Source organism: Osmia bicornis, chromosome 9, assembly GCF_907164935.1.
Source record: "Osmia bicornis bicornis chromosome 9, iOsmBic2.1, whole genome shotgun sequence".
NCBI lineage: Eukaryota > Metazoa > Arthropoda > Insecta > Hymenoptera > Megachilidae > Osmia > Osmia bicornis.
The window spans coordinates 9664304-9679571 of record NC_060224.1 but is presented as its reverse complement, the minus strand read 5'-3'; the positions used below and the strand labels follow the sequence as shown (position 1 = coordinate 9679571).

At 39.1% G+C, this 15268-nt stretch overlaps 1 protein-coding gene across 1 annotated transcript in view; it reads right to left on the bottom strand.

The window, feature by feature from the left end:
- Nucleotides 1-12798, bottom strand: part of LOC114880352 (leishmanolysin-like peptidase) — a gene marked incomplete at its 5' end in the record, with an annotated part of 296152 nt that extends 283354 nt beyond the window's left edge. The window contains 2 exons of the mRNA XM_046287191.1: nucleotides 4826-4908; nucleotides 12652-12798. Coding sequence (XP_046143147.1) covers nucleotides 4826-4908; nucleotides 12652-12798 — 230 coding nt within the window. The remainder of the gene's footprint in view (nucleotides 1-4825; nucleotides 4909-12651) is intronic.
- Between the last annotated feature and the right edge of the window lie 2470 nt (nucleotides 12799-15268).

Sequence of the window (15268 nt, the reverse complement as noted above, 5' to 3'; positions counted from 1 at the left end):
TTCGGTAATTCTTTAACACTTGAGGAAGCAATGAGCATTCCCCTTAGTTCAAAAACGGTAACTTCAAGAGTTACTGATATCAGTGCTTCTATTACGGAAAGATTAAAAAATCTTTTGCAGTCGTGTACATATTTTTCTTTATGTATCGATGAGAGCACTGATATTCGACACACGAGTCAATTAAGTATTTTTACTCGAATCGTGCAGAACGATTTCTCATGTGTCGAAGAATTGTTAGACTTCGTCCCTTTACATGGCACAACAACGGGACTTGATATATTTTTAGCAGTTCAAAAATCACTTCAAAAATTTGATGTAGATCTTAATAAATGTTCTTCGATTACAACTGATGGCGCAAGAAATATGACGGGTTTGAAGATAGGATTCGCAGGTCAATTAAAGCAGCGAAACAGTAACATTCCTGTTATACAATGTATAATTCATCAGGAAGCATTAAGTGGCAAAGTTGTACAATTATCAACAATTATGGCCACTGTGTCTAAAATAATAAACCTAATTAAAGGTGGACACAAATTCCTGACTCATAGGAAATTTCAATTATTTCTGCAGGAACATAATGCTGTTCATATAGATGTTCCGCTCCATTGCCCAGTACGTTGGCTTAGTGCTGCAAAATGTTTGGAAACATTTTTTTCGATAAGAAAAGAGATTTTACTTTTTTTACAAGAGGGAAACAACCCACAATATCAGGAATACATATCTCATTTGGAAGATATTACATTTCTTTCCGAACTTGCCTTTATTACAGATATAACTAATCAACTTAGGCTTCTCAATTTAAAATGACAAAGAACAAATCAAAGTATTTCGCAATTAGTTAGTCATGTTGATTCTTTCCGAAGAAAATTACAGTTATTCAAATCTCATTTAAATAATGATGTTTTTCGTTTTTTTCCGTCATGCGAGATTCTTCTCAAAGAATACGGCAATAGCTGCAAGTTTAAGGAATATATTCATTTCGTAGATTGTCTCATAGAAGAATTCGATACACGTTTTATTTGCTTCGAAAAACTTAGAACCGAATTAATTCTTTTCGAGAATCCCCTTACAGCGCCAATCGAAGAACAGCATCTTGACTTGCAGGATGAATTATGCGATTTACAATGTGACATTTCTCTTAAAATGGTTAAAGAAACCGGTCCTGATTTTTATAAAATATTGTCACAAACATCATACCCTAAGCTTCGTGATTTTGGACTTAGAATTTTTTCAATGTTTGGATCCACATATTTGTGTGAAACTTCATTTTCACAAATGAAATTTATAAAAAATGAAAAACGTTCTTCATTAAGCGATGATTCTTTACCGCATCTTATGCGGCTTGCTACGTGCAATATGCAAATAGATATTTCTAATCTTCCTCCTAAAAAGTCCCAAAAGCTCTTATAATTTCTTATTTAATTTTGTTTCCGTTTAGTGGATTATTATCAGTGGATTAGGCTTACTGGGGATACCACTTAAAAAAAAACGCATCGACAATAGTACCTCGCGGGTGATGTGGAAAGCTATTGCCAGCATACGTTTACAAGTGATACGCTCCTGAGCCTCGAACGGTTCGTACGCTGCGCGCTGAACGTCGGGGCAAGGGGAATAGCGGTAGGCGGAGCCAGCTGAAAATCGGCTGGAAAGTGCAAATCTTGCCGGGCTCTGCTCTACAAGATGCACAAGGTTTCGTTCCGATTGATCCATCCGTCTTGGAGTAATCGGTGAACACACATAGAAAATAATATATGTATACTGATTGAATTTAGTAACCTCCTCCTTTTCAAAGTCGGTTAAAAATATATATAACTTTAAAGGTTGAACTATCCATTTGTTGACACTTTGAACCAATTTTGCCTAACTGGGTATTCGAGTAACAAAATTCACCCTTAAAGTAAATGAAACACTGCGAGCGCTATTTCAACTTAAATCTGCTATAAAACTTGAACCGGGACAAACCCAGAACGAAATGTTTTTGGACTGTAACTACAAATCTCTATCAAATGTAATGAGATCAAAATGAGCATCGAAACTCAATAACTTAATAACTATACACGTATATAAGATAAAAAAGTAAAATCTGTTGAAAAGTAAAGTATATCCCTTCCTAATAAAATAATTTTTAACAAAAAATACAACCGACTTCGAGATGCGCTGAAATGTGTAAAATAATTTATATTTCATTTAAACCAATACTCCACAGCTATTAATAGAATCTATTTAATCGTTAAATAGTATACTAAATACATTTGAACCTTTTCGGAGGCGGCGCAAAATTAAAACTTTTCTTCTATTAGGGAGATTCTAGTTCAGGCGTCGGCAACCTATGACAAATGACCCATTTAATAATTTCGAGTAAACAATATTCAACGGGACTCAACATATCCAGTGCAAATTAATTACGTGCACTGTGCAGAGATGGAAAGAATATTAGCGGGACGGCACATGGGAAAAGGAAGCACTTTGCACGCTCCGCCCTATCCCCACATTTGATCCATGCGTTTAAAATTCATCGCAACTCTGACTTCGTAGCATCTCACAATTTGTCACAAAATGTCACTTTCCTTCTTTGTCAGGCGACGTGATTAGTGTGTGTCCGCATCGGCCAATAACACACGATGATCTAAAATGCGTGTGCCTGAGATGTGACTTACTGACTGCGACCAATCGTACCCGCATTCCTTCCGCTAATATTGTTTCTATCTCTGCAGAGCACATCAGAAGTACTGCCAACTTCTAATACGATCGTTACAATTACAAATGTTTTCAGCCGCATCTACAATGTTCCATATTTTTTCTAACGACTTATTAATTACCAAGTTTGCCATACCGCAATCAAATCGTTATTGGCAGCATCTTTTATTCGGGTATTTTTAATCGTGCGCCGCCTCCGAAAAGGTTGAAATGTATTAACAGCTGTGGAGTATTTGGTATAAATGAAATAGAAATTATTTTATACTTTTTAGCGCATCTCGAAGACGGTTGTATTTTTTATTAAAAATGATTTTATTTCATACTTTTTAGTGGAACGACCAGTATTTGTAGGATACCGTAAGGTGGTTTTGCATTTTTATTGATTAGCTAATAAGCATAAACCGAAAAAAAACGATTGACCGAATTTAGATGGTTAATAAACAACAAATTCCATAAATTTAGTTCAGCTAGTTGTTATAAGGTAGCGTCTAACTAAACAGGTTACCGATTTGGAATCGTAGCCAAAATCAGGTGTTAGCTTGGTTACATGACTCGAACTGTGTCTGCGAGGGCAAGCACTCGAACGCTGAGTAAGACGCACTACAGTCATGCTGTACTTCTTTCATTTTGAATGTTGAGATGGATTTTCCACAATGCCTCATAACAAACCTCGCTCAAAGAGGAGGTCTAACAAGAGAAGAATATACTTACATACCTCCTCTTTGCAATAATTCTACAAATGTTTACCTAAATTGTATGTGAGATATTTATTTATTTAAATTATTTGCATTCATTCAGAATATTGACTAATATTCCTCTGTATTTTTTATTAGTTTCGAAAAACAACGTTACTATAGGTTTCTGAAAATATAAGGTGCGTCACGCAATTGGGACGAGTTATATCTTTTTGGTAAGAGATAGGAAAACGCTATTGATGTAAAAGTTGAACTTTTGAAAAATATGAGATATCTCACGAAATATTAGTTTTTTAAACATTGTACTGTTGTTAGACATAAGCGCGTTAGCGAAATAGAGGAGAGGGGATAGTAGAGAGGGGAGAGAAGGAGATATAGACACGAACACGGCGATTTTAGTTATGATAATGATGTTATGATCGCGAGTGAGTAACGATTCTATATTTTAGTTGTTGTTTGGGAGAAATAAAAGGTCTTATGTTAAAGAACTTGAATTCTGATCTTGGAAGCCGAGGCCCCTCCGTTTATTAGTTCTAATAGTACCATAGTAGTTTTTTGTGCAGAATGTTCCAAAGAGTTGATACGAGTAAAAAAAATATGCAATTCTATTTAAATGAAAAGTGCATCTGCATTTTTTTAACGCATCGTTGCATTCACGAAGAAAATAAAATTATAAAAAAATAGACATTCAACTTTTACATGAACAGCTTTCTCCTATCTCTTATCAAATTCAAGATATAACCCGTCCCAATTGCATGACGCACCCTGTATACTTTTATCAATTAAAAAACGTTTATTTAAAGAAGTTAATAACTTTTTCTAAAAGAATTCTTAGATTGCACGTTCCTTCGGTTCTTTAAAGTAGGCATATATTTTTCAGCAGCGAGGAGTGCTACGGAGTGCTATGTAAAATCCACGCTTTTGGTCAGTCAGAATTTATCGGAGCGGGACAATTCTATCATTTGGGTTGAAAGAAGGATAGCATGATCACCGTACATCTCACTCTAAACACGCGCCAATGTTTCGCTTTCGTTCTTTAGGCGTGCCGTCGCGACTTCTCTGGCGAGATGAACGTTTGAATGTGTTTGTAAAAATACTTGAGGCGCTGTTGCCTTCCTAGATCGTGTTGCGCGCACACTTCCAAAATGCATATGGCGTGACAGCTGAGAATTGGTTCTTTCAAGTTCCTAACAGAACACGCAAGTGGCTCCACCAGGCCCAACGAAAAAACTGCTGTAATACCGACGTCCCGAATCGGAGAGGTCACGTGCCCTGTCTAACCCCTTAAGTTAGGTCCTGATTTTGCAGTAAATTCGTTCTTTTAGCAAAATGTTCCTTTATTAGCCTTTCATATTGCTCGTGACCCTGACTCGTAACAAGTGTGACCAAATTTTTGTTTTATTAAATCACTAATGAAAGAAGAATTACATTACCTGCTTAATCTAATAATGCCCTTCGTTTCACGAACCATAAGAGCCCGTTCCCAAAAATGTACCGCTTCTGGTAGAATAGTATTCTGAAATAAATCAAAAGATATGGTTAGACTTAATTTAATTATACTATTATTTGCAAACTTGTTAGTATTTACTGAACTTCCCAAAATACCAGATTTAGGCATATAAAATATTAATGAATAATTTACATCAAGTCAATAGTTGGAAGGTTACGTTGTTTCTTATGCTCGCTCAATGTTATTACATAAATACCAATTTGGTACTTATAATTAGTATAAATAACAAAGTATCTGTTAAATAGAAAACCTCGTGCACGAAAGTATTATACGCGAAAATCGCGAAGGGAATTAATCGGTCCCAATCGTCGAAATCGCTAAGGTAATGCGTAATATAATCAACCAATACGGCATGGCTACGTTCTAGGGCACCGTTAGTTTGTGGACGGTAACCGGAAGTGGTAACGTGTTGGATACCAAACATCCTTGCCATGGTAGAAAAGATTTTATTCAGGAAACTAGTACCTCTATCTGATAGAATAATTTTAGGAGTGCCAAACTGTAAAACGAGATGCGTTACCAACGCGTGAGCTATTGTTTCCGATTTAATATTTGGAACCGGAACTGCTATGCAGAATTTCGTGAGACTGTCTTGCATCGTTAATATATGCCTGTTTCCATCAGGTGTAATTGGAAGAGGTCCGACGGTATCTATTGCTACCTTCGCAAAGGGTTCTACGGGTGTATCTGTTATGACCATAGGTTCGCGCGTTTTGTATTTCGATATCTTCCGCATCTGACAACTCGTGCATCCCCAAATATAGTCTTCTATTTGACTACGCATATTCGGCCAGTAAAATTGTTCGCGTATCCGTTGATATGTCTTCGTCACGCCTTTGTGTCCTCCTACGAGGCTCCCGTGCATTTCCGCGATAATTTCCGTTCGGATCTCGCTAGGTGGTATTTGCACGCGACCGTAACAAAGAGTGATCTTTACGTTAGTGTCCTTGAAAACCTTTCTCAACAATCCGGGTAACGCGTCCTGCGTTAAATCGTGAAATTCAATCATCAAATCGCGAAATTCGAAAAGAATCTAGATCTTTGTCTCGGACAAACTTTGTTTGAGTTTACGTAAGACCGATTCCAATTTCGTGATTGTTAGTTCGTCATTAAAGTTCTTCTGTATTACGACGCTGAAGATTTTATTTTTACCGCGGTCCGTCACGATGATATTTCCCGGTTTCAAATTTGATTTCTTTAACGTTTCCGGATCTATTACGCCGATATCAACGAATAGCTCACTAATCGGTGTCAATCGTAAATCACTGGTAAAAAAATGTACGTAATTGTCTCTATAATAGGTCAAGTTTTCTGACGCGAAAGTTACCGTTTTCGGAACCTCTATCTTTCGAGGCGGATCCGAATATAGATCCTCCGAATCTATGGGTACGTTTGTGAAAGATGTTTGTGGTAGCACATCGGCCTGTGTTAATGTATTTCCATTCTGTACCTGAGGATTTGGTTCTGAAACTGTCTTATTGTGTGGTGTGGATAAAGCTATGGGTGGTAAAGATGGAGGAGTAGCAAGTAATGGTGATTGATGTTGTGGTCTGTATACTATAGTGTCCTGTGTAACGTCATGCATTCGTTGCATCAAGTCGTCTAGATGTTTGTGTAAGTCGTCAACGTCGGTCTCCGTGTTTAAGTTCTTAGCAATTTGCGTTTGCTCTAGTTCTCCTTTCTCAGGTGAAAAATCGAAGAATTCATGGTCGCTATCCGAATGAGATGTTTTAAAAAGTTCTTTATCGGAGTTGACATTGGCGAGGTCCGGCTCGAGTCCTGAGGTCTGGGGTGCTCCCAGTGCTCTCGGACATGACCCCAGGCTCGGTAGGACGCTCCTACGACGAACAAAAATCGGTGGTTCGGACGCATCTGAATCAGTATCGGAAGTATTACTGTCTGTAGTTATATCTGTCGAGGTATTTGAAGTGATTATGATTGCAGGTTTTGATAATGAAAGGGGTGTAGTAGATGAAGGTTGAGAAGTTGGTTTGTCTGAAGATCTAAGCCGAGTTCGCGTGGAGATGGCTTCCGGATCGTGAATAGGTGGAGGTCTCGGTTTTGTTTTCGATCCTAACGGTCTTCCTACCATACGTTTGACAATCGCAGGTTTTAATTCGGAACCAGATGTTTCGGGTGAATCTGTAACCGGCAAAATGATTTTGGGTTTCATAGGACGACGCGCATTGTTTGATTTGACAAGCACGTTCGTACGCAAAAATCTTTTAATCGTCTTAATAACCGAAGGCGGTTCACGCTTTTCTATACGGGGAACAACCTGAGGGGATTTTTCCAAGCCGATCGGGCTCGCAGGCTGTTCCTCATCTGAAGAGGAATCTAGCGAGAAATCGTCTGAGGTGTTCAATTCGTCGACAACAGCGTTAGTATTAAATTTCCTTGGTTTCTGCGCGAAGTCGTACTCGTAATCCCGTAACTTCAATCTCCAACGTATTAAACGTTGACCGGGATCCTGAATCGAATTTATCCACCTCAACGACTCATGGTCACTCACTAATTTGAATTTTCTACCGTAAAGATATGGTCGAAAATGCAATACCGCATACAGGACGGCTAAACATTCCTTTTCGGTCGTAAAATAGTTCCATTCCGGTTTAGTTAACGTGCCAGAAAGGTATGCTACCGGTAAATCATGCCCATCTTTCCCCTGACTCAAAACGGCTCCTATTGCAAAATCTGAAACGTCAGTAGTTAATGTAAACGGCTTATCGAAATTTGGATATTGTAAAATCGGTGCACGACACAGTGCTCTCCGTAACGCGGCGAAACTCTTTTTCTGTTCTTTTCCCCAAACGAAAGGAACATTCTTTTTCAGCAAATCTGAGAGGTTTTGACTTTTCCGCAAAATTTTCAATAAAACGTCTATAATAACCCACCAAACCTAAGAATTGTCTAATATTCTTCGCGTTCTTTGGCCGCGGAAAATTCTTAACAGCAACAATCTTTTTAGGATCAGGACGGACTCCACGCTTGCTAATTACGTGTCCTAAATATGCGACTTCGGTCTTAAGAAATTCGTATTTATCAGGTTGCAATGTTAAACCGGCATCGGCTAGGCGTGTAAATAGACGTCGAACCTTTTTACCGTGTTGATCTAAATCTTTCGCGTAAACGACTATATCGTCCAAATGCACGAAAACTTCTATTCCTTGCAACCCGCGCAAAACCTGATCCATGAGTCGCTGAAATGTGGCTGGCGCGTTTTTTAAGCCTTCGGACATGCGAATATATTCGTAGTGCCCATTTGGTGTGCTGAAGGCAGTTTTATGGCGGTCTTTGGGGTCCATTTCGATCTGCTGAAACCCGCTTGCTAAATCAAAGACAGAAAAATACTGTGCGTCTCCGATGTGATCTAGAATTTCTGTAATGTTCGGTAAGGGGTATGCGTCACCTATTGTCTTTTCATTTAACTTGCGGAAATCTATAACCATTCTCCAACGTGGGTTTCCCTTCGAATCTGGCTTCTTGGGTACTATCCACAAAGGAGAGTTGTAAGGTGAATTTGAAGGTGTAATAATGTCGTTTGATAAGTTAGTCAAAATCTGTCGTTCTATTTCTTCTTTGTGCACTGGTGGAAATCGGTATTGTCGTGTATTTAATGGTATGTCATCTATTGTCGGTACAGTAAAACCTGGATAAATGCAACCAAGATTGGGACGCAGTGGTTGCATTTATCCAAGCGAGGTGTCGATTCTAGGCATTTAATGTTTCATTTATCCAAGCGAGGTGTCGATTCTGAGTACGTACACATATTTTGTATTAAGCCGACACGGTCGGATCATATTACACGGTTTCCTCGTCGAGCGACGCGGTCGCCTAGGGGGATCCCCCCAAGTGGAGGGGATGGCGATGTTGCACTTATCCAAGAATTCCCGTTAGAACGTGACCTGCGGATGACGCTCCGGCGATTGGCGGCTTGTCGTCGCGTCGGTACGACGAGTCATATTCGAGTTTAACACGTTAAGCGCCACGCCGGTCCCTAGGGACTAACTGTGGCCTGAACGGAACGGCACAAGAATTCGGCGTGGCGCTTAACGTGTTAAATGTTCTCGTGCTACCGGTGACGGTGACCTTCGGCTTGATGGTCCAGCCGTCGGCTCGCGTGAAGGTGGTGTACGCGGCCGCGAATCACGCGTTCTTGCAGGGGACGTTTCCCGTTTGTCATCCGCTCGCGATCCCGCGCCACACGTACAGTTTCGTTCCTCTGTAATTCATTCCTTCCTGTGCAATACTCTAACAGGACTCGGCGTTCTATCGCGCGGATATGATGCGTTACGCGACGTTTCCATAGGTCGAATGGGCGAGCTCCAGTAAAGACTCGATAAGTGTTCGAAAGGATCTATTCGTTAAGAGTTCGAGGTTTATCCCCACCACTGGGGGGGGGGGGGGGCCCCCTCGGAGCAAGCCCGGGAGCAATATGACACGGCGCGGCTTTCCTTTGAAAAATCTGTGTCGCATTTGTATCGATGAGACAACATTAATGCAGCGATGAAATATTTTTATTTTGCCTTTTTTTTTAATAACAATTCCATTAACATATTGGTGAGATTTTCCTGAATAAAATGAGACCAAACACGATATTGTTATAATAACTTTAACTAATCTGAATAATATTAAAATAATTTACTTTCTGTGAATGCTCACTTTATATACTAAATTAACGGCGAATGAATAGCAGCAATGATTAGGTAATTTTTTGTAAAAATGAATAATTTTAATCAGAAAAATTTCATGTATTAATAACATTTTTATTTACAAACCATAATTTATAAATAAAAAAATGTTATTGCATTAGTATTCTTTCATGAATATGTAGGCATTTAATTTTTAACCCTTATGTCAGCTCCGAATCCATGTCTCTTTCTACGTTGACGTCGCGCCGGCAAAATACAAACAGTTAGAGAATCGATTCTTCTGTTCGCTAAATGTTCCTCAGCGATCTCAAAAAGTGATCACTTATAGGAACCAGGACTCGCTTTTCGAACAGTTAACGTGTAGAAGACTGTCCCATTCGAGAAAACCGGTTTTATTCGCTTCAACTTCACGATAAGTGTTCGCCTGCGGCACATTTAAGGGAAAGATGCTTAGACTCTTTATATTTTGCCGACGTCGACCAACACAGAAAGACAGCGAGAAAAGACGAACATTTACAAGCCTAATCATCACAACCAATTGTCATAACAATATCGTGTTTGGTCTCATTTTAATCAGGAAAATCTCACCAATATGTTGGTGAAAGTTTTATTAAAAAAAAAATAATAAAAAAGTTTGTTTGTTGCATTAGTATTGTCTCACCGATATGTAGGCATTTAATTTTTTACGACCACCTCGACTCTCAGTCCCTCTTTTTTCTTTATTAGACTGTCTCTTTCTATGTTCGTCGACGTCGGCAAAATACAAACGGTTAGCAGAATCGAATCTTCTGTTCGCTAAATGTTCCTCGCAGGTCCCAAATTCTGAACACTTATCGAGTCTTTACTGTATACCGAGGGTACGCGTAGCTGCGATTCCTATTTGGATTCCCACGGTACTCGCGTTCGTAAGACGGACGATGGAGATCGTACGATGCGGATGGTCTATCTTTTAGGCGCGTTTCAACCTTCAGAGCAACTTCTAGTGCGTCCGCCAAGGTTTCTGGATCTCGCGCTTCCACGCCATGTCCTATCTCGTCTGGTAATCCGCGGAGAAACGTGTTCAACGCGGTGCCCGTTACCGGTTTCATGAAATCGGGCGCTCGTTCCCCGTACTCAATTTTAACGAAATCCTTCATTCCAACTAGCGAAGCTCGGATTCGGTGATGGAATGCATAAACTGACTCGTCACGGTGCATGCGAATATTGGCAATTTTGAGATAATAATCGTTAAACGTCCTATTCGGCGTAAATCGACGCTTTAAATCTTTTATCAATTCTGGGACGGTTTCAAATCTCAACCCGTGAACACTATCGCGAGTTTCTCCTCTCAGTTTGGAGATTACGAGGTGTAAAAACCCGCACGTTGACGTCGTCGGAAGACTTTCCGCATTGCATTCTACTTCCGTTAGAAAATCTCTTAGTCTCATATTCTTCCCGTCAAAAACTGGCACATGTTGAACGGCCTGCTGTACGGCGAAACTCTCAATTACCGGAACAGTAAAAGCGGATTCATTATTGCTATCTCCGGTGATATTATTTCCGTCTAACAGACTCGCGATGGCCGTATTTCTGCCAGGGCCTGCCTCTTTCGGATTCGGGATTTTGAAAAAATATGTTCAAATATTCAAAAGTGTGCAAAAATGTGTTCAATTGTACGCGAAATGCAAAAATATACACAATATATATGGAAATAACACAAAAATCAATATAACATATAATATTCAATTTACGTGATAACTGCTCACTAACCAGACGAATATATAGTTAGAAATATATAATTAATGATAAATCGTCAAAAATTGAATTGATAAATCCAGAAATCAGTAATTTTGAAAAATGAAACTTTTAAATAACAGAAAAACAGATAAATAAATAAATAAATAAATATGACAAAATACAGTTAATTAGAGATATCAGTATTAGATCAGATCAATTATAGGTTCAATAATGAGCAATTATCACACATAACACACATAAATAAAATACACAATATGGTAAATATATAAATTGTAACACAAAATATAACACCGTAAATAAATTGGCAATAATATAAATATATAGGCACAATGCGTAGTGAAGTGTGGCAAAAAGGGGTATCTGTATTCGTAACTTTTTCCGTATTTACCGCACTCGTGGCTCGAATCAATTAGAATAATTTTTAAATTGACACTTTGAAAATTTATACACTTCCTAACTGCACAAATTCAACGAACGAGTATTGAAAAGTATCCCACCGCTGCCACCAAAAATTTGTTACGTCGCGTCGCGAGCGAGATACGGCGCGCGACGTACAAAAATTATAAAAATATATATACGAGTATTGATATTATTAATTTTGAAGGTTAATGCGCGGTTGAGAAAGGTATTAGCGCTGCCACCAGTCCTAACCACTTATGACGATCACTTGCGCGATCGTCCTCTATGATTAGAACAATTAAAAAGCCAGTAAAATTCGATGTTAGATTTACTGCTGGGTTCGTCTATGCTCTGGTCCCATATGGGCCCCTCGTGTGAACTTGTGCGAAGATGGTAGGCGTGAATGTGAAGGAAGGAAGTGTGTTTGAAACGCAAAATGAATTAGAAACTGATTATGTGTAACAAAAATATAATTTCAAGAAAATAAGTATAACAGTAAAAATGGTTTAGTTAACCAAAGGTACGAGCTGTTTGAAATACAAAAGAAATAAATGAAATATATACATATAATAGCAAGAAAGATATAAAGTTGAAATCTATTGAATCGAGAACATGACATAGAATTTGTAACGAAAATAACAGGTGAACTACTTGTTTTAATTAAGCTTTTAATTCGTTGTGATTCGAGATGATTCCAGCCACGACTCGGCAAACAATTATTATACGATAAGAGAAAACGGTCCCAGAGGGAAACTACCAAAACCACTGTCTCGTGGGCCGTCTCTTTTTAGTGTGATCGGAATTTTTACAGAAATATTAATATGTTCAATACCTTGAAACGCAGTATTGAACGGAACGATTCAGTGGAAAATTTTCCAGGACACGCGGTCCCGTAGATCGCCCGTTTTGCCTCACAAAAACCAGATTTGTCGTACTGAATAGAATGAAATAGACAACTTACCAAGCTCGATGTTAAACAGTACAAGATAATATAACTCAAAATATCGTTGATAGCTGTATGTTGTCTGGAAATCTGGAAGGCGAAGAAAAGATGAGAAAACTTGTCACACGCACTACGCGTTCGCAATCGGCCTTTGTACGGTGTTACGGTTACGGAAACGATAATTTACGAAACAATACGGTAAGCTAATTTTTTAACGGCGCGACGCGAAAAAGAAACATATTTAATTAACGACCGATTTAAAAACGAAAGAGAAAGATAGTATATTGAAAAGCGTGAAAAGTTTAACGTATTCGTATAAGTCTTTGCCGCGAACAAACGTGAATCTCACACTCCCGGCACTCTGCCTTTCTTTGCGAAGGACTTTACCGGGCAGCTAGTTTTCGCGACAACTCTATCTTAACGCGAACACGGGCTCCCCGTCACGTATCTCACGATTTTTCGACGAAGAGTGATTTGCCTCAGTCAAGCGATCGTGTCTCAGGGTTCGACCCGCGATCGGTATCCTAAAGTGGGGACATCATTTGGCAAATCAGGGTACGTGTAGGAGGGAAAATCTCGTGCGTATTGGGTTAGCTAGCTGTTCTTCCTAGTTTCTTATCCCTTCTTGACCTTTCTCACTGCCTTCGTCTAACGTTGTCTATTTCTTTCTACCCCTCTACCGCTACGTGAATTTCATGTGTCGCAATTCTAATGCTTCTGGAATATTCGAAATCTATTACGACTTGATTTTATTCGAAATCGCTAATCAAAGAGGCTCTTATAAATAATATTTCCGGTATCGAAGAAGGTCTAGGTTTTATATTAGATGTTCAATTGACTATACTGAATGACTAGTAATTAAATGCTGTTAAATTATCCCGTTCTTATTCGCGTTTCGGCGGTTTACGTGAAAAGGCAATCGGTGTTTCATAATTATCGTCAAATCCTGGATATATGCGAATATATTGTTGCATTTATTTGACACTAGTTCCGCGTATATTAATTTTTAATTTTGAGAAAATTCTGGAATCGTTTTCTTTTTCTGCTGGAGTCCAGCCACGTTTAATTTCACTGTCAACGATACAATGGATGCACAACCGAATTACACACGAAAACGAACACGAATATACAGATACAGCGAGATGCGACGAAAACTAGAAACGGACTACACGTAACGAAACCGAGAAAATTCGACTCGGTGCACTTAGTGCTCGGAAAAATCGCTTTGAATTTGGAACCGCGTCTATCTTCTTCTCGCTTCGGATGATTAGTGACTCGCGAGAGCGGAACGATCCTCGAAGCTGCGGAAGCGGTAACCGGCGCCGTGACGTCACGAGCCAATTACCGCTTGACATTTGGTCGGTGCGTCAATAATCGGTTCACGTTAATCCAATTTGGATTAACGGGCCCGGTGCCTCTCGATCCTTCCAGAACGCGAGGAAAAGGAGTTTCCGATTCTCGCACGTTCTGAAAGGAGAGCGAGAGACGGAGAATGACAACAAACCGTTGGCTTCGAGGATACTGAACAGAAACGTTTTACGTTTAACGTTTAGCAGAGGTTTATTGCCTTGGTCGACCTTTGTCTTGAACGTTCTTGAACGTCGGTCAACAAATTTCAAACTACAGTGGTTGTCACGCAAACCCTCGCATTTCATAATCATTTAAACAGTTTCATTCCGTTCAATTCCAATCGCTTTCGTTCATAATCGCATTCATTCTTCGGTGGAAGGACCGGCTGACGCATGCCTTGCAAGTAGGAGAGGTATTTCGTTTGCGAGGTAAAACGAAATCGTATTTCCCTTGTTCTGCGCGGTTAAGCCGGGAAACTTCCAAGTGCGTCGCACTGCTTAACCGCATGGCGAAAGATGTTGATAATACCTCTCCTCAACCTTAGCGGTTTCGAATTTCTATATGTTTATTGCTACGCGGTTTCGACGAGGCAATCGTCCTAAGGGAGGTTGACATCTTATTATTTGAAAAGAACTAATTATAGCCTCCTTTGTGTGCCTCGCCTGGGATTATCTCTAAGTGCTGCGCACTGACAAGGTACACAAATTCGGTATGTTAACGGTCAAACTATTCAAAACTATCAGAAAGAAAATGGAAATAGATCTTAGCCATGGTCGGATTATTGAAAATAATCAGGACGTAGCAATATATTCCCATTTGCATTTATTATCCAATTTGTAGAGTAGACAAAAAAATGAATATAAGTAAAAAGTTTATTAAAATATTTAATCCTTTACAAAAAAATTTATTTTTACTCTTGTTTCAACTTTCAATAATTTCAACTTTTATCATCTGTTGCGTATCCCTTGTTTTTAACAATTTCTTTACAAGTCAGCGATGAGTCTCTCAAACGTTCACCGCTTTCTTTTGATATCAATTCCCACTCTCTTTTTACTGTAGTCTATAATTCAACTTTACTTCGAGGTTGATGCAAATAAACCTTATGTTTTAAGTTTGGCAACTGCGCTGGTCATTTTAGATCGGACATTTCTTTGCGTTGTATCCAATCTTTTGCGATTTTTGCACAATGCTTTGGATCATTACCGTATTGCAATATCCACCGAAACGACATGTTCTCTTCTGCAAGCATTACGTTCTTCAGTATGTCTAGATAACTATCTTTGAC